The sequence below is a fragment of the Carlito syrichta genome, unplaced genomic scaffold, assembly GCF_000164805.1.
Source record: "Carlito syrichta isolate Samal-C Ts95f unplaced genomic scaffold, Tarsius_syrichta-2.0.1 Scaffold71383, whole genome shotgun sequence".
NCBI classification, from domain to species: Eukaryota; Metazoa; Chordata; class Mammalia; order Primates; family Tarsiidae; genus Carlito; species Carlito syrichta.
Window position 1 is genome coordinate 231,050 of NW_007015479.1, and position 24,605 is coordinate 255,654.

Consider the following 24,605-nt stretch of genomic DNA (forward strand, 5'->3'; position numbering starts at 1 on the left):
ATTCAGGCATGCGCTACCACGCCCGGCTGATTTTTTGATTTATTGTAAAGATGAGGTCTTGCTGCCCAGGCGGGTCTCGAACCCGCGGGCTCAGGCAATCCACTCACCTCAGCCTCCCAAAGGCGCGGGATTACAGGCTGAGCCACCGAGCCTGGCTCAGTGAAGCATCTTATAGACTCAGTGCCAAGTTTCTATATTGGGCCATGGTCACATAGGCACCACCTGCCTGGCAGGAGTCCGGATTCCAGGCTCCCAGAAGGAAAGGAGATATTCAGCCTAAACCACATTGTTTGCACAAACAGCTTAGGCACAGCAAGCTGTTCTCATCAGTTAGGGTCGTGGGTCCCAGACACCAGCCAAGGGCCAGCCTCGTAAGCCGCCTGTCCACAGAGGGCAGTCCGGCCTGCTGTACTTACTCCCACACACCGGCTTCTGGCAGGGAGCATCCCTCCCTGGCTCTTATTATTTACTCCTTCACCTTTCTTTATTCTTCTTGTCACTTCTTTTACCTGACATTTTAATTATGTGTTTGTTGTCTGTCTGCTCTCACTAGAGGAGGACAAAGACACTGTTGTGTTGACTGCTATTCAGGGCAAGGACTAGCCTAGTTGCTCAACCCAGCCTAGTTGTGGCCCTGCCTCTGTATCTCCAGCATGTAAGATCATGCCTGCCACAAAGTAGGTGCTCAGTATATTTGAGTGAATGAAGACAGAATAGAAATAATGAAGGATTGTAGCAAGTGATACCAGAGATTGACATTTAAAGTTAAAAAAGGTGAATTATTTCTTCCCACTTACTATGAATGCTTTGTAATAAAATACAAATGTAAGCTGGGCACTGTGGCTCATGCCTGTAATCCCAGCACTTTGGGAGGCCAAGGCAAGAGGATTGCCTGAGTCCAGGGATTCAAGACCAGCTTGGGCAACTTGGAGAGACCTCATCACTACAATAAATTTAAAAAAATTAGCTGGGCATGGTGGTGTACACCTGTAGTTCCAGCTACTTGGGAGGCTGAGGTGGAAGAATCACCTGAGCCCAGCAGGTTGAGTCTGCGGGGGCAGTGAGCATTCCACTGCACTCCAGACTGGGCAACAGCGAGACTCTAACTCAAAAACAAAACAAAACAAAACAAATGTAGTGTCCTGAGAAATAATGAAAAGACACTACATACAGATGGAATACTAATATGACCTCAGTTGTAACTATTTTCATTTGTGATGTTTTTACTTCTTTCTCTATTCTCTGTATTCATCCATATACTTAGATTTTAAAAGATAAAAAAGATGCCAAGATCCGGGAGCTTGAGGCCAGAGTGAGTGACCTAGAGCTGGAAAAGGTGAAACTGGTGAATGCAGGCTCTGAGCGGCTCCGGGCGGTGAAGGACATCAAGCAAGAGAGAGATCAGCTATTAAATGAGGTGAAAACAAGTAGGAGTGAATTAAACAGTCTTTCAGGTATGCTGCTGTGTTTCAAATTCTACCCCCAAATGGGAGTGCCCTCGTGGAGTCCAGTGGCGACCCTAGCACAGTTGCTTTCCGCTCACACTACAAATGAGGATAGTTAGACTGCCCCCCAGAGTTACTTATGGCCTGAAATCTTTGTAGTTCTCCACGAGGAACTTCTACATCTTGCACTCACTAACCTTGACTTAATCAATTGTAGAGCCCAGGAAATTCTGTATGAGTTTCCAAGAGAAGGGTGGGGTATCCAGATCCCAGGCTTCCAGGTGGAAAACAGGTGTTCAGCATAAGTCCTGTTGTTTGAGCAAAGAATTTTACATTTATGGACAGTGGAACCCTTGAGTCCTTTGAATCGAAGAGCTGAATTAGAGATTTAATAATGAAGTGACATGTGTAAACTTATTGAAAGGAAAATCCAAGGTCTTACATTAAACCACGAAGCACCCCAGTTCATGAGTAGTATGGCACAATGCCATTTACTTCACATACAAGGTTGGTAATGACTGAGCATTTACTATGCCAGATACTGTGATAGGCCCCAGAAACCACATAGAAATGGCTTACAGTCCAGTGGGTGAGGTGGAAAAGAAGTATGTTGGGTACAAAGATAGCACAGAGGACAGAGAATTTGCCTTCTGTAGGAAGTGACATCTGTACTGGGCTTGAAAGAGGTAAGGGAATCTGGTAAGTGAAAGGTGAAAGGACGTTCTAGGTAGAGAGAACATTATGGGCAAAAACATGAAGGCATGAAATAAAATAATGTGACCTCAGAAGTGTTAGCTGGAGCAAAATTATGAAGGAATGAGGGCTGGAAATGAGGCAGAGGAGATGGGTAGAGACAGACAGTGAGAGCCAGCATAGGATGCTAAGTAGGAGATTGTTGCCATCAGATTCCAGAAGGCCTTGGTTAACAGGTAGACAGAGAAAGGCAAGGCTAAAGAGACAGGCCAGTCATTGAAGGAGGATTTTGCTGTAGTCCCAGGGAAATATGATGAGTACTTGAGCTAAGGGGGTGGCAGTGAGAATGAAAGGAGAGGAAAAAAGACTCTTAAGACTATTCTTAGAGGTTGAATCAACAGGACTTAGTGATTGCAGAGGTTAACAGTGAGTTTCAGGATCTTAGTCTGTGGGATTGGGAAAGCAATGGGAACAACAACTGAGAGAGGGAACCAGAGGGAGGAGGAGCAGGTGTGAGGGCAGGAGGGGAGATGGAGTCAGTGTAGGGGCGTGGTTTCAGGTGGTCCAGGGTATCCACCTGGAGATGTCCAGACAGGGAGAGCTTGTTCCTCTTGTATATAAACATAGATGAATATAAATGAATATAGTATATAAACCTAAATAGAATATAAATAGACGAACGTGTGTGTGTGTATTCTAGTACAGCAAGTGATGAATTTATGCCAGATATTTTGATAGGTACTAGAGAGTAAAAGTCATATGAGGGGGGATCCCCCCCCAAAAACCCATAATTATCTTTTGGAGGATGAATCCCTGGTAGTACAGGCTTCCCCCACCAGATAAGTGTTCTAGGAAACCATCAGCATCGGTGTACCAGCTAATGTTCTGAGAGGCTGCATTCAGGCTGAATTTTTTTTAGAGATTCTCTCAGTGCGTTTGCCCATTTCATGATGGGTGACTTATGAGGGCACCTGCCCACACTACACTGAGTGTTCAGCAGGTTTTGACCAAAAACTGTGTCCTACCCTCCCTATTCACCTGGTCTTGCCCTGAATGACTTTTTTTTTTGGTTTCCCTGGATGACAAAAGTCCTCAAAGGGAAATGTTTTGTCAGTGTGAAAGAGGTGAAACAAAAAACAGCAGAAGCACTAACAGGCATCAGAATCGACAAGTTCAAAAATTGTTTTAAGCAGTGGAAAAAGTGTCTTGATAGGTGTATTGCATCAAGTGGAGAGTATTTTGAAGGTAACTGAAATTTAAACATGTAAGAATAAATACACAAAAATTTTTTTTTGAGTTGCAGTCTCACTCTGTCACTCAGGCTAGAGGGCAGTGGCACACTCCTGGCCACTGCAGCCTCAACCTGCTGGGCTCAGGTGATCCTTCCTCCTCAGCCTTCCAAGTAGCTGGAACTACAGGCACACGCCACCATGCCCAGCTAATTTTTTGATTTATTGCAGAGATGAGGTCTTGCCAAGTTGCCCAGGCTGGTCTCGAACCTGTGAGCTCAGTCAGTCCTCTTACCTTGGCCTCCCAAAGTGCTGGGATTATAGCTCACAATTTTTTATAAATAAATTCTGGTGGATTTTTTTGGGGGGGATCTCTCCTCGTATAAGAAACATGGCAGCCTTAGGTTATTTATAGTGTCTACCTTCAGATGGTGGTTAAATCTGCTAAAGTGGATATGGTTATCCAAGAAGAAGGTTAAAGATTAAATAGATGAAAGCAAATTACAGCAGTTGAGAAAAAACAATGAGTAATAAATGAGTAGAGGAGGAGAATTTAACCAAGCAGATTGAAAAGAGACAAACAGATTCCTGGAATTGTGTATATACAGCTCATTTCTATAACAAATGAAGATGCAACTAAATGAATTCTCTTTCAGCCCTAAAATTCTGTGATTTTTAATTACAAATAAAATATACTTTGTAACAATGGGACAGAAAAAAGTAATCATTTATTATTGATTATCATGTTATACAGAGGATTATGAAGTCTTAAAAAGGAATTTTCGAAACAAAACTGAAGAAATGGAAACTACTACAAATAAACTGAAAATGCAATTAAAATCAGCACAATCTGAACTAGAACAAACAAGAAACACATTAAAGTCAATGGAAGGATCTGATGGTCACGGTATGCTCTATTAGATTTGAATTTTTTTCTCTGTTTTTAATTCCAATGGTCTGGGTTTATTAAAAACACAAACCCAAATACATTACCTACCACCTTTTCACAGTGCCAGATGATGTAAGAAATATATGGTAACAGTATTAATGATGGTGTTATGTAGCAGTAGTTCAAACTTTTTAAAAAGGAAATTGCCATGTGCTTAATTCCTTAAGTATCCAAAGTCTTTTTCTATGACTACTTCAATAATTTCTAACAGATCTCAATGTCTATGAATGCCAATTATTTATTTATTTATTTATTTAAATATAGATTAGAAAAGAAAGTTTATTTAGAAAGTAGGTTAGAAAAGAGTGGATTCACTTCTCAAGGGAGAGAAGGGGCAAGAAGCTTGAAGGAAACATGGTTTAATCATTTTAAAGATATCAATACAAGCTATCAATAACTTTCATTCAGCCTCTTATTTTCCCACATATGCTTTATCTTTGAAATTATAGATCCGTGACTAATTGGCTAATGAAGAAGGTCTTGATTCCTTCTCTGTGATACAAATGGAAGAATCTCTGGAACTGAACTATGTGAGAATGTGAGAGGTCCATCTCACCACCTAGACCTGTCCCCTTTTTACCTTGCTGCCCATATTAACACAGAGAGATAAGAAGGTTACCTGCCATTCCAGTTATTCATATCATTGTTGGCATGACTATATTAGCTGAACGTGCCAATTAATATTTATCTAACTAAAGTGTACATTTTCATTTCTCAGAATTTTTTAATGTCAGAAGGTTTATTCTTATGCTCACTCAGGCAACACATGTATTAAAATCAGAACAGTGCAAAGAAGATTTGTGTAAGGGTGACACAAAAATTCTTGATACTTCCATATTTTATGTGGTTCTTGGTGGTTTGGTCCCTTACTGGTTAAGACTGAGAAAATGAGCTGGGCTCGGTGGCTCAGCCTGTAATCCCACGCCTGTGGGAGGCTGAGGTGAGTGGATTGCCTGAGTCGCCTGGTTTGAGACCCGCCTGGGCAACTTGGCGAGACCTCATCTCTACAATAAATAAAAAATGAGCCGGGCATGTAGCGTGCACCTGTAGTTCCAGCTACTTGGAAGGCTGAGGTGGAAGGATTGCCAAAGCCCAGCAGGTCGAGGCTGCGGTGGCTGGAGTGGCCACTGCACTCCAGTCTGGGTGACAGAGTAAGACTCCAACTCAAAAAAAAAAAAAAAGACTGAGAAAATGGTGGCGTTTGGAGAGAGGACTCCAGAGGTCCCTTTGGGGTCTGCTGCCCCCACCCCCCGGATGATATCCCTGTCTCAGTGCCCCCCAGGGGTCTCCACAGCCACCCCAGGGACATTACAGTTATTAAGTTACCAAGGGACTCCTTGAATTTCCATTCAAATCCTTGTTTTTATTGAAGACAAGCTTAAAATTAGAGAGATTTATTTCAAAAACTGTCCTTTGAAAGTCAACAATGATTCACTTAGTCAGACCAAAATTCTTCAAAATGGTGAGCAAATGATGTCAGACTTTTGATGTATTAATGAATCAAAGTACTGTCAGTGTTAAACTGTTTTTGACAGTGTGGATATCAGAACTGTATCTTGTTAATGAGAAATCAGACCTTTCATTCTGATGGTTTGCTTCTTAACAAAATGGTACTTCTTCTTTCTTCTTTTTAACCACCAAGCTATAGCCAGACCTGACTTAAAGCAGTGACATTTTCAAACTTCTTGGCTCGACTGACCATTAAAAAAAAAACAACATGGGGTCTTCTGACTGAATTTCCAAGCAAAGATGAGTTTCAAATATCTTTTTAATTGCCTACCATTTCTTAAATATTCAGTACCTTGGGCCTATCTATAACATTCTCATCCTGTCATCAGTAGTCCAAAAATAATCCATATATTCTTCTTCTGGCAATTTGACTACTGAGATAGTAGTGAGTTCCAAGCACATGACAATAATCATGACAATAAAAATGGAGTGGTGCCGTCCCTTCGCTTCTCAGACCCTTGGTCCTCGGACCCTGAGCCCTATGGCCTTGCCGCTGCTGCCCGGCAACAGCTTCAACGCCAACGTGGAAAAGGAGAAGTTTCATAAATCCCAACATTGGGGCTTTTGAAACAATGTTAGAATGCTGGTGAGTGATGAGAAACCTGGAATAGGTGGAGAACCACTTCTTGGACAAAAGATCAAGCCAAAATATAGCATATATCCTAAAGGAGAAGGAACTGATGTGCTATCATGAGTAGCTTTTGATAAACAGGGACTTTTATCCGGCGTCATCGGTTTCCTCTTCCACTTCCTGATGATGATCAGTTTTATACTGTGCATCATTTTAATATCAGCATAGACATTGTGTTTTATGGCCGAACATTCAGGATTTATAACTGTGATAACTTCACAAAAAACTTTTTGAAAAAAATAGGAGTCAAATTAAATCCCCCAGGATCATGTCCAGACGATCCTTACTTGAAGATGCGGAGAGAGTTTGCCATAATCAGAAGTGTCTGGATGCTGATGGTAACCACTTTGAGCGCCTCTTGTAGTTGCAGAAGTCAAAGGTGCTAGACTGCATGGAGCCCTTACATCCCTATGAGTACTTCGACACTCTGAAACAGTTCCTCCAGTATGATGGGACGGTTTTGCGTTTCTTCTGCTTGTGGGATGACTCAACCTCACTGTTCGGGAACCGTAGAGAACTTGTCCTGCACTATTTCTTGACTGATGATACTGTTGAAATCAAAGAAGTGATTCCACATAACTCAGGCTGGGATGCCATGCCACTGTTCCTCCAGAGGAGTAAGTTACCCAAGTATGGCCCACCTGGAATCTATCAACCAGGCCAGATAACGGATCAAACAGTTCTTAATGTGTATGGTGGCTTGGGAGAGAACCGAGTGGATGACTGTCTGATGGATAAATATCAGCTGGGAAAATTAGATTAAGAGTTTTACAAAGATAATGACCTGTCTGTAGGAATCACCATCAATGTGTGGGGAAGAAAAGTTCTCCTTTGCGACTGTGATGAATTTACGAAGTCTTATTATAAGTCTAAATATGGAGTTGAGAACTTTATCTCAATTCCATGTAAGCTTCCTCCTCCTCCAAAAATAGAAAGGAAATTTCCACCTTATACTGGCTTTGGTTCTGAAGAGGATTCTCTCCGTTCCTGCATAGCCCTCAAGCCCACACCTTATCGGAAGAACTTTAAGAAATTCATGGAAAAAGACAGCTATGGCAACATAAGCAATACACTCCGTTTTTTTGCAAGACTAGTCATAGACAAATACACTGATGTGGATGTTTGTTATTTCATATTTTCTCGGTGATGACACAATTTCAGTGTTTGAACCTATAGAGCACAATTCAGGGATTGTTGGTGGAATGTTCTTGAAAAGAACTTGTGTTAAGAAGCCTGGACAAGAAGTCTTTAAAAGTGAAGTATCAGAATATACCAAGGCTGAGGAGCTGTACATTGGAACCCAAGTGAATGCGAATGGCTACCTATTTCGTCTGCTCAATGCTGATGAGTACACCTTAAACTACATGCAGAAAAATTCAGATAGGTTTCCTTTCAGCAACATTGAACTTGCCCTACAAAAGCTGAAAGAAGAAGAATCAAAATCCAGAGAGATCAAGCAAGTATTTCCATCTGCTGACTGTAGACACACAAAGATGGTGGATTTTAATACGTTCAGAAACCTATTGATGACTATTACTGTTGGAAAACTCACAGAACAAGAGGTTATAACCATTGCATACCACTACCGTGTGCCCGGATGCATGTCCAGGCGCAGATATCTTAATTGCACTGGCCCACGAAAAGCTCAAGAAAAACTTTTTTGAGAATTTTGACCAACTCGTTTCTTGCTGTGTGTATGAAGATCGAGAAAAAAAAAAAGTGTTACCTACCCAGCAAAGACATCAAAAGGCTGTGCAAGTCCTCCAGGTTATCTTTAAATGATGATCTTCTAGAATCCTTATTTTCCAGATTTGAAGACAGTGAAAAACAAATAAGTTATGAGTCATTTTTCTCTATCCTGAACTGGAGAATGAATCCAGTGCTTGACTTGGAAGCAGCACCGTACCTTAAAGAGAAATGTGAAGATGTTTGGTTTGGGATGCCATCACCTATTCCTGCGAAATACATGAACTATTTCACCCTTTTGAAGGATGTGTTTGGCTTAGAGGAGGAGTAACCATGCCAGTTTTGGCCAGTTCTCTTTGATTTGCTTCTCTAATTTTACCAAATTTGTTTTCGTAGATATAATTTCTTAAAAACAAAAAAGAAACAAGGTTCAAATTGAATAGCAATCCATAAACCACAATTAATCATCTTTTGTCACATTAGTTTTTCAGAACATCATATTATATTGCTGACATACTGGCACTATTAAAAATACCATTTAAAAACAAAACAAACAAAACAAAAAATGGAATGGTTTGTGGTGTCATTCGAATCTTTAAAAATTTATAATAGATGAGTGATATTTTAAATATGAGTTTGGAAAAATAATTTTAGTAATAATACAATATATATTCCTTACTGTGTTTGTAACTCCTTATGTGTGTGAATTGTGTCAGTATTCTTGTTACTGCTGGAAATATAACAACTTATGATGGTCAGTAAATTTAATTCCAATAGCAAAAAACCCACAAAACATCATCATATAAATTTCCTAGCTCAGAATCTCTAGTAATAGCTAAAAATTATATTCCAGTATTATGAAAACTGAAGACCTTTCTCCATGATCTTTCTCTTGCCACTTTCTTATAAAGTTTAACCATTAAATTGCACTAGCTTCTCAAGTTTAGACACTTTAGAAACTAAGACACAGTTTGCTTCCTCCTTTTTTTTGCAGCTATGAAAGTGGCAATGGGAATGCAAAAGCAAATCACAGCCAAAAGAGGTCAGATAGATGCCCTCCAAAGCAAGATACAGTTTTTGGAAGAGGCAATGACAAATGCAAATAAGGTGAGTTTCTGTCCTCAGAACATGGGAAATCAGCATGTTCACTCACGAATAGATTACATGGCAGAGTAAGGTGTAGCAGAGATATGAAGTGCCAGGGAAAAGAGAAAGTTTACTTCTAACAGAGGGAAAAAGAAAAAAAGTTTCAGGAGAAACATTTGAGCAGGTTCTTGAAAACTAGCTAGTGTTTTAAATGTGGGAAATGGGTGAAAGAACATTCCTGGTAGAGACAGGGAATGATTGTAAACAAAGTACAGTGAGTTCCAGTGTAATGTGACATACGGGGTCTGACAATTAAGTTCACAAACTCATTCTAGAAAAAGTGCTCCATACTTCATTGCTGAATATCACTACAGTCACCTTTGAAGTATTCCCCTTGGGAAGCTATGCATCAATGCTAATGCCTAGTTCACCTGTCAAAGCAATTTTGGAACTCTTTTTCTGAAATGACCATCAGAGCTGTTGTCATATTACCCGTGATGTCCTGAATGTCACCAAAATGTCTTCCTTTCAATATTTCCTTTATCTTCAGGTAAAGAAAAAAAGTCATTGGGGGCCAGATCAGGTGAGTAGGGAGGGTGGTATTCTAATACAGTTATTTGTGTACTGGCTAAAAACTCCCTCACAGACAGTGCTGTGTGAACTGGTGCATTGTCCTGATGCAAGAGATCCTTCAGAATCATATTTGTACACATCTTTCTCTTGTCAAGATTTTTTTGTTAAGATTTTCCTAACTGTTTCTCTATCAGTGTTTAGTTAGTCTGCTATGCTTCTCACAGTCAGCCAATGATTTTGACATACAATTCAGTGAATTTTTGCCATGTTTTCATCACTTTTCCTTGTTATTGGCCATCCTGACCTCTCTTCATCAGTGATTCTTTCTCTCCCCTCAGAAAAATGTTTAATCCATTTGCATACTGCCTTTCATTTTCTTCATGCCATTATCCCCATAAACTTGGACTAACACGTCTCTGATTTCACTTACCCTCTTGCCAAGTTTAACAAGAAATTTAATGTTTGTTTGTTGCTCTAATTCAAGCTCCAACATTCTCACAATGACACACAAGAACATGCACCAATAATAATGAACATCACTCAGCAAGACACCGCCACACAGATCGACATGACCACAGCTATGAGACATTGATATGCCAAGGTTATGAAACCTTGCTGAGTTATTTGTACAGTGCCAACGTAAGTGCATGGAGACAAGTTCACGAACTTAATTGTCATATCTCATATGTGTTCCTAAGAATTACTGTTCTATACAAATTTATGCAATAAAAACCACAGGGTTTATAGGATTAGGAGCACCACATTAACAAAGTTCATCAGTGACACATAGAAAAATAGGAACCTAATAAAAACAGTAACATGATTTTACAAACTTTAGATTGTTAAGAAATACTACAATAAGTATGGGCCTTTATCTTGAAAAAAATCTGAAGTTTTCTTATGGACGTGTGCGTGAAGGGTGCAGCTTATACGTTCTTGTGAAGGGGGAAAAGGAGGTTTTTCTGTAACACCAGATACGGATACATGTGACTCATAACACGAGGTAAACTGAGGTAGCTGGTAGGTGGGTTTGGAGGAGGGTACATCTCTGCTTCTGCTTCTTTAGGTTTCATTTTCTAAATTGCCCCAGTGTTTCTCATGAATGAGATTTCACATAAGCAACTGTGAAATTTACCTTATGCGCAAAATGTTCCCCGACATATCGATCACTTTGGAACAAATGTGTATTTTCAAAAAAAATTTATAGCAGAACTGGCTATAGTAGAGGTGGGTAAGTAAATGGCATAAGTAGAAAAATAAGTACAACTCAAGTAGTACTATCCATGATGAGGTGCTGAAATTCTTTTGAATGCGGCTAAATATTCACGAGTGTACGGACATACATTTGTGCACACCCACATCATGTAGACTTGTGTATTTACTCTTGCTCTTTCCCATTTTTCTCCCCTTCTTTTCTTACATCCTGAATTCTTCCCTTTCCTCTTTCTCCTTCTGTTATTTGCTTTTGGGAAACTGAAGCAGTGCTTATACACTCTGAAGACACTTAGGGCTTTTAGAAGTCACTGCCTGCTGTCAGCAAGATGCCTGCCCAACTTAAAGAAAAGTATCATCATAGCTTCATGACATTCCCTCCACACAAAAAGGAGGAAGCTTGGGAAAACAATCTTTCTTCTTTTCTGAAGCCTTTTCTGCATATCTTAATCAGAAAAGGATAAATTATTTGCACACAAAGTGTATTATAGTAGCAACCCTTCTACCTTTCTTACATCAAACATTTTCACTATGAAAAATATATTTAAAGACTTGTAGACTCCACAAACTGAAGTCTGAATTTGAACTTAACAACTATACATTCATTATCTTTGTATACTTATTCCATGGTGCCTTTTCAAAGGGTGAACTAATTTTAATGAAATTTTGTTTAATACCAAAGATGCTCTGTTGTAAGTATATCAGGAAGCATGTTCTCATTACTGGACTGATAGGTGATCGATAGCAGTAACTATGTGTCTTATTTGTTTTTATGTGTCACGGGGTATGCAGTAGGTATTTGTGAAATAGATATCCAACCTTGAAACAAAATGGAAATCCACAAAATTTTCAAATAATTTTTGAAAAAAATTTTAAAATTTGATATATGATTACTTGATCCCAATTCATCAGAATACTATTTTTATGACAATGTAGTTATTTCATATTTTCCAGATTTCATCAAAGAATTATTAAGCCTAGAAAAAAGTAATAATACTAGTAGTGATATAAATAAGAAAGAGTACATAATAACACACTTCTAGCCGCTCCTAAACCCAGCTCAGAAACAATTAAATGGCTTATGAATTAAGTGTATCCCAATTTTACAGTTCCATCACCTCTCAGTATCTACATCAGCAGATTATTTCTGATATTTTTTTCCTCTATAATTGTAGGAGAATCATTTTCTAAAAGAAGAGAAGAATAAACTCAGCCAGGAATTGAGTACGGCTGCAACAGAAAAAAACAAGATGACAGGGGAACTGGAAGTTCTGAGATCTCAAGAACGCCGTTTAAAAGAAAAAGTGACTAATATGGAAGTCGCTCTGGATAAGGTAAGTATGACCTCAATTCATAAAGTCATTATCTACTGAATAGTTATTAATACATAGAATTGTTCTGGAAAAAAGCTATATGTAGATAGGTTTGAATTTGTCAATTGTATCATATCCCAATCACCCAGCACAAAGAAAAGCTATATCCCATAGAGAAGGCTCTTCTGAGTTTTAAGCACATAGTCATAAGGCATACATTTTGCCAAATTATCTCTTTCAGGCTAACAAAGCCACAGGAGCAGTAAGAGATAAGATGTAAATGCTCCTGACACCCTAAGTGGCCTGAACAAGCATAAATGCCTCCATGAACACCTAACTCACCACCAAAAAGTGACTTGGGCTCTAGGCAGAATATAGTGTCTTAATAATGCCAATAAAATGATAAGGCAGTGCTAGTGTCTGGCACTTTGTGGGGTCCAGAAAGTGCAGGTAGAGAAAAACAAAAAACAATAAAAAAACAGCTTAAAGAATGAGAAGGATCGGTGGCTCTGTTTGTCATTGCCATTTATTATAGAGGGATAGATCTCTCTTCCTGTCACCTAGGAACTCTAAAAGCCTGAAATTGGACCCAAACCAATTTCTTATTGCTAAGAAATCAGAGCCTTTATGGTTAGATGAAATTATTTGTGATCACACCTTTGCTGTCTTGTTCCTTAAAACTTGAGGTATGGACTCAGTGGATTTCAATTGTGGCTGTTTTTTATATATATGTTTACACTCCGCTAAAGTTGTCTGCTTATTCCATACTCAGTCCTTTCGTTCTTTTGAGTGCCCCCAACCCTATCCTAAGTGCTGTGTGTATGCTGGTGGAGCCGAGGAGAAGGACAGGGCTTCCAGTTCCTCATAGTTTATGAAGTAAAACAGATAAATAGATCATTGGGATATAGTGTGGGGGGAGTGAGCAGTTTCCTTAAGGAGATGGCAACTCTGCACTTACAGGTTAATAAAATAGGCTGGGTATGGTGACTCAGGCTTGTAATATCAACACTTTGGGAGGCCGAGGCGAGAGGACTGCCTGAGACCAGGGGTTCAAGAACAGCCTGGGCATCTTGGCGAGACCTTGTCTCTACAATAAATAAAAAAATTAGCCGGATGTGGTGGCTTGTGCTTGGAAGGCTGAGGCGGAAGGCTCACCTGAGCCCAGGAGGTTGAGGCTGTAGTGGCCACGATTGTGCCAGTGCCCTCCAGCCTGGGTGACAGAATAAGACTCTAACTCAAAAAAATAAAAATAAAATAAAATAGATGTGTGTAAGGAATAGAGGATAAACCACTTATGGTTGCTTGATTGTAGGCATCTTTGCAGTTTGCAGAATGTCAAGATATAATACAGCGTCAGGAGCAAGAATCAGTGCGCCTAAAACTTCAGCACACTTTGGATGTGAAAGTAAGGTCATCAGAAGTAGCAGAATAAGCAAAAATAATCCCTTTATTTGATATGCCTCTGTATATTTTCTTCATGCAAAAATAATCCCTTTATTTGATATGCCTCTGTATATTTTCTTCATGTACCTTAGATACATTCAAGTATATTTCAACATTATCTGATACTAGCAATTTTAAGATCTGTACAAACATTCTTCATACTATACCTATCCTCTACATATACGGTGCCAAATGGAAGCACCTTACTTTAGCCCTAGTCTACAATAAGCAAGTGAAACACATACTAGTTTTACAGGTACCTGCCTGCCTTGAGGATACCCAAGGGAAGAGTTTTCCATGCATGGGAGCTAGGGAGTGCAAAAACCCAGAGTTGGTGTATATTTGACTTGTTTGGGGATTAGCAAAAGTGATGTAATCTCCACAACAAAAACATGTACTTTAAAAAAATAGTACATTTTCCATTGATATACATTTCTATTTTCAGAAATATATGCTTTAAACTTACAGACACATTTTAAAGTCTCAGTAATGAATTTTGCTTGTGAAATAAAAAACCACATTTTGAGCTCACAACTCTTTGTAGTTATAGGTTGACAATATTTTGCTTGCCTCTGTACTGTTTTCCAGGAACTTCAGGGCCCTGGGTACACCTCAAATTCTTCCTTGAAACCACGCCTTCTCCAGTCAGCAGCTGTTGCCCGTTCTCATTCTAATGTGCCATCTTCCCAGTCTACAGCTAGCTTCCTGTCTCATGTAAGTAACCAGCCTTGTGATCCATGATGCAAAATAACATGTAAGTCATTTTAAGTTGGAAAGAATTTCACTAAAAATAGTATCTCTATTAGTTATGGCATTTTCAATTAGTAGATTTTAGATTTTTACATTTTCTTATAAATCTGGTAGAGTCCAGATAAATACAAATATTTTCTTCACTTTTTGGTGTTTTCTCTGGAGGAAACAAAATTGAAATATTCAGGGGGATTAATGTTAACAATAACTGTTAAATTATTTGATAGCCTTATCTTCAATTCTTTGGTTATTTCCATCACAAGCATTTCCAGATTACAAAGCAGACATTGAGATAGCTAAAATAAGCATTTCAAATGCCAAAGGCAAGCTAGTGGTATCTTTAGTATTCTACCAAGATGAAAATTATTGGCTATATATGATTCTTTGTGAACTTATTTCTAATCATAAACATTTTATTAATCATAAAAACATTTTTATTCCTCTTAATTAGAAGAGTTTTCCAGCACAGGGGTTGGTTGAGTGCAAAAAACCAGAGTTAGTGTATGTTAGAAATGTTCGAAACGTTGAGAAATTTTTAGCTTAACTTTTAGTTTTTAACTTATACTTTTAAGTCTTAGGAAAATATTATGGGCAATATAAAATTCAGACTTTGTCTCCTTTGAAGGTGTGTATTTATGGAGTCACAAATCCCTTGTAACCAGTATTGAGCTCTAAAGAAATGAGACTTATTCTATAAATCACACATGAAAATCCACATACAACTCTCAGTCATTTAAACAGTACACAGTTTTCATCCCTTACCCTCTGAGTTATTTATTTCTGTTCTATGCTTTGTTTTTCTCTCTGGGATGCCAGTCACACATATTAAATTTTTCCCATCATCCCTTATGCATATCTTTGTTCTTTTCTCTATTTCTCATCCTTTTCTTCCTCTGTGCTTCAGTCTGGTTTTTTTTTTTTTTCTTCTGGCTTATTTTCCAAATCATTAATTCTCTCTTCACCTGAGTCTAATCTACTAAACATATTAAGTTCTTCATTTTAGAAATTGTGGTTTTTCAGTACTAGATTTCCATTTAATTCATTTTTTGATTCCAGTTCTTTACATACATTCTCAATATTTTATTTTATTTACTTATGCTGCTAAGTATCTGTTATGGTCTGAATATTTGTATCCCCAAAAATTCATATGTTAAAACCTAAATCCCAAGATGGGGCCTTTGGAAGGTGATCGGGTCATAAGGGCTCTGCCCTCACAAATGGGATTGGGGTCCTTATAAAAGAGGCCTACGGGATCTTATTTGCCCCTTCTGCCATGTGAGGACATAGAGAAGGCACCGTATGTGAGGAAGAAGACCCTCACTAGACACTGAATCTGCTAGTGCCTTGATCTTGGACTGCCCAGTCTGAGCTATGAGCAATACATTTCTGTTGCTTATGAATTACCCAGCCTAAGGCATTTTCTTATGGCAGCCTGAACAGAGTAAAACAGTACTCTTAAAAAATTTGTATATAATGATTTTATCCGAATCCCCTCTGGACCTGTGTCTGTTTTCCTCCTGGTTTCTAGTCATGTTGTCATCTGGCCTCTTTGAGTGCTTTTTAAATAATTGAGTCTGGACATTGTATATGAAAAAGCTCCAGAGATAATCTGGGGTTCTAAGTTATTTTTTTTCTTCACAGAGGATTTGCATTTGCTTTGGGCTGGTAGCTGAACTAACAACTCTACCACTCCCATGTCACTGTAATTCAATTGGCGAAGTAATTCATTCATTGAAGTGATTCAGATTAAGGCTCTTGTCCCAAAGCCTGAGGTGTACCAGTTATCCTCCACCTCTTTGGTATGGTTCCAGTTTTTAATCCCTCTAGCTCCTTGATCCTGTCAAAAAGCTCATCTACCTCCTCAGCCTGTCAGCTGCCTCTTTTAGAATTGGCAACTACTTCTAGAGTAAAGTGTCCCCAAATACCACACTTCTCTGGATTTTCTGTATTCCAGACTTTGGCCACATAAATCTTCATTGCCTTGGTAACTTCCTAGTGCTGTCAGACTTAAAAAAACGTGTGTACTTTTCTCATGAATTCTGAACAGAAGGGTCAATCTGCCATTCCTGGGAAAAGAATTCCTCTATTATTAGACCTTGTTTATACAATTTTAGATATTACCCAGAAACTTTTATTGTGGATTATTAAAATTTAGCTCTCTTTTATCCTTATTCACATACATGCTCGCGCGCGCACGCACACACACACACACTTTTCCCTGTGTAATGTCGTGTAATCACATAGTGAATTTTGCTTCAATCACAATGACTGTTCAGATTATGACTGTATAAATACTGTGCCTAGCTAAACTGTGCAGTGTGCTGTGAGGATATATATATTTTTTGCCCTAGATTTAGTAATTGTTTTTGCTTTTTTCTTTGCTTGGTTTTCTGGTTTACCTGGACCTGGTTATTCCTCATAATTCTCTGAAAAAAACAGTAGCACTCCTTTTGGTATAAGCCAACCAGTCAGGTGTCTCAGTGGTTGCTCTATCTACACGTGTGTCCATGTGAGATGTGTGTGCGCACATAAGAACCCTCTGTGTTCCGCTCCGTCTGGACTGGCTGCTGCCTAGGCTTGAGGCACAGCTCCCTTCTTGGATTCCCTTCCGCCACAATCTAGGGAGTTCCCTTCTTCTTTTCTCTGTTTTTCCACGCTTGATTCCCTTTCTTGGTTTATTTCTTTCTTTTGGTGGAGTAAGTAATATAGTGACTTTCTGTGAAAGGGCGCATTTCATTATTTTGTGTTAAAACATTGCGTGTCTGAAAATGCCTTTATTCTTCATTTACGTTTGGTCTCAGAGTTGTGTTGCTTTTGTGCCATTTTGATGCCAGAGCCTTTGGTTTTTTTTTGTTGTTGTTGTTTTGTTTTTGAGTTGGGGTCTCACTCTGTCGCCCAGACTGGATTTTGCTGCGCTCCCGGCCACCGCAGCCTCGACCTGCTGGACTCCGGCGATCCTTCCGCCTCAGCCTTCCAAGTAGCCGGAATTACAGGCACGCGCTACCACGCCCGGCTGATTTTTTGATTTATTGTAGAGATGAGGTCTCGCTGCCCAGGCGGGTCTCGAACCCGCGGGCTCAGGCAATCCACTCACCTCAGCCTCCCAAAGGCGCGGGATTACAGGCTGAGCCACCGAGTCCGGCTGCCAGAGCCTTTGAATGTATTTCTTTCTTAAAGCTTTTAGGATCTTTTCTTAATTTCTGGTTTCATTTCAGAATGATCCCTGATGGGGCTCTTATTTGACTATTTTCTCCCGCTCATTTTCTCCTTTCTCTCTTCCTGTAATTTCTATTAGTTATCTATTAGGAATAATCCAGGAATCTACTGGGTCAATTCTCTAATTTTCTTTAGTTTTGGCTCTCATTTTCCATCTTCTTATCTTTTATTTCCTCCTTTTGGGAATTTTTCCAATTCTATCTTCCAAACAACTATTGAATTTTTCATCATGTATACATTTGTTTAATTTCCAGAAACTCTTTTTTTAAGTCTCCTCTTTATATAGCTTTCTGTTCTTTCATAAATTCAATACTTTCTTGTTTCTGTTTAAGAACATGAACTTTGGTTTTAAAATAATTTCTTCTGTTATCTGAATTATTACTGTTTCTTGGAATTCATTTTATTTTATTTTTTGAGTTGGAGTCTCACTGTCGTCCAGACTGGAGTGTAGTGGCCGCTCCTAGCCACCGCAGCCTCGACCTGCTGGGCTCTGGCGATCCTTTCGCCTCAGCCTTCCAAGTAGCTGGAACTACAGGCGTACACTACCATGCCCGGCTAATTTTTTTGATTTATTGTAGAGATGAGGTCTCGCCTGCCCAGGCGGGTCTCGAACCCACAGGCTCAGGCAATCCACTCACCTCAGTCTCCCAAAGGCGTGGGATTACAGGCTGAGCCACCGAGCCCGGCTCATTTTTTTTTTTTTTCTGTTTTGATGTTTGTCTTTCAGGATAGAGACTTTGCTTTTATGCTTGGTAATCCTTGACGGCCCATTCTTAGGTAAGACTGAGGCTCTAAAAACCAACTCAAAGTCCTATATGAGGTCAGGGTTTGTCAACTGGTAGATGATTAAGTATTGCTTTTTTATTGGGGGACCCAAAAATATCTATAGGTCTTTCTTATTGGGTCAGTCAGTTTCCCTCAAGAGTGACTGTTACTCCTGACTTGCAGGTGTGAATCCATCTGCCAGGATGATGAGGGGTGAGTGAGGATGGGAGTCAGGGGTAACTATCTATACAGTCTCGCTTAATACTCATATTTTCAGCTTGTTACCTTACTCCTGCTATGCCAAATGTCCCTTTGGAGTCCAGAACTCTTTGGATTAACCAGGGATTAAGCCTCCAAATTCATTTAGGGAGACAGGATGAGTAATCACCTGAGTATGTGGGGATAGCAGCTGGGATTATAACAGCTTCTCCTTTAGACTTTTAGCCAATCCTTTCATTTTCTGTCCTGTCCCTTACCCTGGCCTTTGGAAATACATGAAGCCTCCAATTCCTGAACCTTTCTGGAACACTCCAATGCCAAGCAGATTGTTTCTTGTGGACTATTTCTGTGCAGGTACTTTGAGTTTTAACTTTGTTTGTTTTGCTAAATCAGTATGAATTATTCATTTTCCTTCCATCTCTCAAAATATTACTATCATTATTCATCTAATGTTATCTGTCCTTTCCTCTTTATCCCTCTTAGTTCCTTTAGTGCCATTTTAGTGGGACTTGGGATAGGAATAAATGCCAAGTACGTTTACAAGGAGAAAATGACTGTTTGTATTGTTCTGTGTTGCCCCTTCATTTATTATTTATCTTTAATTTAGTCTTCTTTATTTCATTATTCTAATACTAGCTGAGATTTACTGAAAACTTCTGTACCAGGCACTGTGCAAAGTACTTTTGTAGATTGTCTAGTCTATTCCCCACAACTACCCAACTTGAGATAAGTGCAATTTTTACTCCTGTTTTACAGACAGGGAAACTGAGACTTGGAGAAGCCAAGTGACTTACAAATTATTCGCACAGCAAAACTTAACCCAGACACCCTGAGTCTAGAACCTAAGTTCTTAGCCATTGTGCTGTGCTGATTTGCTATACTATACTGCTGAATACTGTTTATAAAAATACTTTAAATACTTGATGATGAAAATAGAACTCTACATGAACTAATATTGTATTTTATTAGTCCTTGTGAACAGGACCATACAGTGTTAGACCTTCTGAGGATTTTGAAATTATCCTGGTGATTCTCCTTGTGTTATAGATAAGACAATAGGAAAACCAGACAAGCTGTATTATGTGATTTGGGCTAAGCTCAAGCACCTAGAATATGTGTATCTTTTATTTGTGTGTTTGTACACACACACACACACACACACACACACACACACACACACACACACACACACACACATAATGGATATTTTGATATAGAAGGGTTTTGGATTATTGTTTCAAGTAAAGGCTATTTTAGCAAATAAAAATAACATATTTTCAGTATCATATCATGTATTTTGATTGTATATGAGATTCGACATGCAACACACTGGCATGTGTACTTGCTGTGCTTGATCTTTGCCAATGAAGTAATGTGGGCAAAATATTTAGCAACGCTTCATAGTTTTGTCCTGTTTTCTACCCATCTATCCTTAATATGCTAATATAAATACTATATTTATGTTCCATTTTTATTATAATCTTCTAAAAGGAGTATAAGTCTGAGGGATGGATTTGGGCAGACATTATTAAAGTAGAATAGTTGAATTCAAGTAAATGAGATCATGCTGTTATTTTTAGACTTTCCATTTATCTTCTGTCTTTGAAGAATGGAGACAGAACCAGTTGAGAAGTACACACCCTCTCTTGGCAGGGCTTATGCCTGTAATCGACTTAAGGCCATTAGAGAAAACAATATTGGAGAAGATGGAGGTACATTAGAGATATAATTTGAGAGTAATTTTAGAAACAAATCTAGCATAAAATGATTTCAGAATCAAAATGCCGTAGGAGGCTAACCAAACCACAAAATAAATCTTAACAACCTAGGGTATAAGCTTATATTCCTTTCCTGACACCAAAAGCTTATAGAAATTTTACCCCACAAATACATGTCCCCATACATAAATAACCTTAATGTGTTTCCTGAGGATTAAAGCATCAGATAGGGGAGAACAAGCCCCTTTGCTGGGCACCAGTAACTTCAGGAAAAGCTTATGATTAGTTAGTTCTTAACTGACCTGACAAGAGTCATATATAAATAATATTTTTAAATTGTTTATTTCTTAGCTTCTAATTTTAAAAAGTGTAATTTGCTCATGTTGTAAATAAAAATACATTCCATATGATCTGAACAAAAGTATTAAAAATGAATTAACAAAACAATTACAAGATAGACAAACATTAAGAGGAAAGACTGGTGATTTTGACCAAGTAAAACTTCTTAAATTATGAAACCACTATAAACAAAACTAAAAGGAAACCACAGCTAGAAAAATATTTCCAATATATTTATATTGATAATTTATATTTATATTGATAATATAAATTTATATTTATATTGATAATATATAGAGTTATTACATAGTCAAATGAAGTTGGCATATTCTCTGTAAGAAAAGTGCACTGAATATGTGGATACAAAATTCACAAATAAGACATGCAGATAGCCAATAAACATGAAAAGTGTTCAGACTCATTTGTAAACAAATAACTACATATTAAAGCAAAAATGAATAACTAATTTTACATACTAAATGGTAATGCAAAGGGTACAGTATAATGAGCAGTCTTGGTATCACACCCTGCTAATGAACATATAAATTGATATGACGTGTTGTTGTTGTTGTTTCTAAAGCCCACTATTGATTTTTTCAATTCTTCGACTTTATTTTTTAGAGCAGTTTTATGTTTACAGAAAAATTGAATGTAAAGTATAGAGAGCTCCCATAGACTCTCTTCATTCCTACCCCTTCCAATTTCCCATTGTTCATTTATTGCATTAATGTGTTACATTTGTAGTCAGGTGCGCTGGCTCACGCCTGTAATCCCAGCACCTTGGGAGGCAGAGGCGAGAGGATTGCCTGAGTCCGGGGGTTCAAGACCAGCCTGGACAACATGACACGACCTCGTCTTTACAATAAGTTAAAAAATTAGCCAGGCATGGTGGTGTCTGAGGGAAGTCTGAGGGAGAAGGATCGCTTGAGCTCAGCAGGCTGAGGTGTCTGTGAGCGTGCCACTTCCCTCCAACCTGGGCAACAGAGCAAGATTTCTATTAAAAACAACAACAACAACAAAAAGTTACATGTGTTATAATTGATGAGCCAATATTGACACATTATTATTAACTAATGTCTGTAGTTCACATTAGGGTTCACTCTATCTTGTATATTTTTATGAGTTTTAAAAAATGCATAATGACATGTACCCACCATTATAGTATCATATAGATTCATTTCACCACTGTGAAAAATCCCCTAAACTCCACCTATTCTTCCTTTCTCTTAAACCACTGGAAGCCATTGTTTTGGTTTTGGTTTTTTTTTTAATACTAATTTCTTTTTATTGTTGAACAATATTTCATAACACTAATTTACCTCCACTGGTTTATCCTTGTATCTATTCAAGGACTTCTTGGTTTAGATTATTGGTTTGAAATCTTTCTTCCTTTAACTTATTTTCATTCAATGCTATCAGTTTCCCTCTAAGCACTGGTTTTTTTTGTTTGTTTTTTCTGTTTGCTTTTATTATTATTTTTAATTGACTATAGTAATTGTACACATTTATTTGGTACAGTGTGATATTTTCATACATGTATATAATGTGTAATGATCAAATCAGGGAAATTAGCATATCCATCATCTCAAATATTTGTCATTTCTGAGTGTTGGGAGCCTTCAAAATCCCCTCTTGGTCTGTTTTCATCCATTGTGCTTAGCACTTGTGGCCTCCTTTGGTTTGGGAACTTGTGTTCTGCAGAGTGTCTGGAGTTTATTCATAATGATTCCTCCTTCCCCCATTTTCTGTGTTTTTCTTCTAGAACCCCTATTATTCTGAGGTTAGGTGTCCTGGATTGGAGTTTCTTTCCTATTTTCAATCTCTATCTTTTTTACCCTGATTTCTAAGATGTTTCCTCAACTTGATCGTCCATCCCTTTTAATGATTTTTTAAACTCTTGCCAGGCATGGTGACTTACACCTAAAATCCTAGCACTTTGGGAGGCTGCGGTGGGAGGATTGCTTGAACCCAGGAGTTTGAGACCACCCTGAGCAGCATAGCAAGGCCCTGTCTCTACAATCAAAAAAATTTGCTGCACATGGTGATACACGTGTAGTTTCGGCTACTCGGGAGGTTGAGCTAGAAGGCTTGCCTGAGCCCAAGAGATCGAGACTGTGGTGAGCCATGATCGTGCCACCCTGCACTCCAGCCTGGGTGGAGACCACCCAGAGTGAGACCTCGACTCAAAAAAAAAGAATTTCAACTCTCATATATTCAATTTCTACAGCTCTTTCCAAATATTTGAATATTTTCTGATGGCATCCTGTTTTTCTTTTAGTTTAGGGATGAAAAAGAAAAAAAGAAAAAGTGATTTCTTTTTCAAACTCCCTAAATAGTGTCTGTTTCTATTGAGTTGTTTTATTCTGTTTTGGTCTTTTTCTTCTATGAAAAAGATTCTTCCTGGATGTGAGATTGTCCTTAGCTCTCTCTTATTTTTTTAAACATATTTTATCCTTTCTGACACATAATAATTTTACATATTTATGGGATACAGAGTGGTATTTTGATGTATGTATAAAATATATAATAATCAAGTCAGAGTTATTAGGGTCTGGATAGGGTGAGGGTGAATGGATGGATAGAGAGGGGAGGGGAGGGGCGCATGCAGCACAAGTAACCCAGAGATCCGAGTAATGCAAAGAATTGCAACACACAAAGAGGCAAAGAATAAAAAGTTTATTTGAAAGTAAATTAGAGAAAGAAAAAGAAAGGAGAAAGAAAAATCACCTCCCCAAGGTGGGGAATTAGACCAAAGCCAGGAAGCATGGTGACAGCCTTAACTCAAAGAGCACATGGCCACACCAGAGTCTAGCAAGGCAATGGCTGCTGGTTGCTTGTGGTTGAGTCCTTTTAACCATTCCCCTTGATGGGGAAAGATCATTAAGGTGATTGGGTGGTGGTCTGCTCCATGTCATCAGGAAGGGGCAGGCAAGGGCAGGTACTGATGTCAGGTGATGAACAGCAGGCAGATTGGGTGGGTTAGTCACATGATTGCTGCCATGGTGGGGTTTATTCTTTTATAGGTCACAAAGGGGGGGGGGGTGTTCCTGCAAGAGACTTGTTAGATATTTGCAGTTCACAAACTCAAACATTTGCAACTCACAAACTCCTTGACCAAAGTTGGTCTTATTATCACTTTTATGACTTTGACCAGTTAAGGGTGATTTTTGATCTTTGGCCTTGAGAAGGAATCTAAAAATTTACTAGAGATTATTATGCTAAACCATGAATTGAAAGTTTGGGCTGTCCTGGTCTTGCAGCTGATGGAGATTTGCTAAGGGAGGATGGGATAGGGTGCTGCTTATCCTGCAATAGAATGTTTGAATGCTTTCTAGTGGTTATGCTGAGGCAAAAAGACTAAACTAAGAGTAAGCTAAGTTTTTTCTTGGTTTCTATAGGTACCTTTCAAGAGTGATTAGCATATCTATCACCTCAGACATTTATCATTTCTTTGTGTTGTGAACATTCAAAAGTCTCTCCTTTAGCTTTTTGAAATATACACTAAATTGTTGTTAACGATGTTCACCCTACAGTGCTACAGAGCACTAGAAAGTATTCTTGCTATCTAACTGTAACTTCGTATCCACTTCACATGTTTTTTTCCTCAATTTTTTTTTTTCTTTTTTTTTAAGTTGGAGTCTTACTCTGTTGCCCAGACTGGAGTGCAGTGGCCGCTTCCGGCCACCGCAGCCTCGACCTGCTGGGCTCAGGCGATCCTTCTGCCTCAACCTTCCAAGTAGCTGGAATTACAGGCATGCGCTACCACGCCCGGCTGATTTTTTGATTTATTGTAGAGATGAGGTATTGCTGCCCATGCGGATCTCGAACC

At 38.7% G+C, this 24,605-nt stretch overlaps 1 protein-coding gene and 1 pseudogene across 1 annotated transcript in view; both read left to right on the forward strand.

Moving 5' to 3' along the window:
* Positions 1-24,605, forward strand: part of CCDC158 (coiled-coil domain containing 158) — an 81,492-nt gene that overhangs the window by 32,416 nt on the left and 24,471 nt on the right. The window contains exons 12-17 of the mRNA XM_008052556.2: positions 1,265-1,454; positions 4,122-4,274; positions 9,137-9,249; positions 12,189-12,347; positions 13,639-13,731; positions 14,358-14,483. Of these exons, the coding sequence (XP_008050747.1) occupies positions 1,265-1,454; positions 4,122-4,274; positions 9,137-9,249; positions 12,189-12,347; positions 13,639-13,731; positions 14,358-14,483 (834 nt within the window). The remainder of the gene's footprint in view (positions 1-1,264; positions 1,455-4,121; positions 4,275-9,136; positions 9,250-12,188; positions 12,348-13,638; positions 13,732-14,357; positions 14,484-24,605) is intronic.
* LOC103254450 lies at positions 6,307-8,473 on the forward strand (annotated as a pseudogene).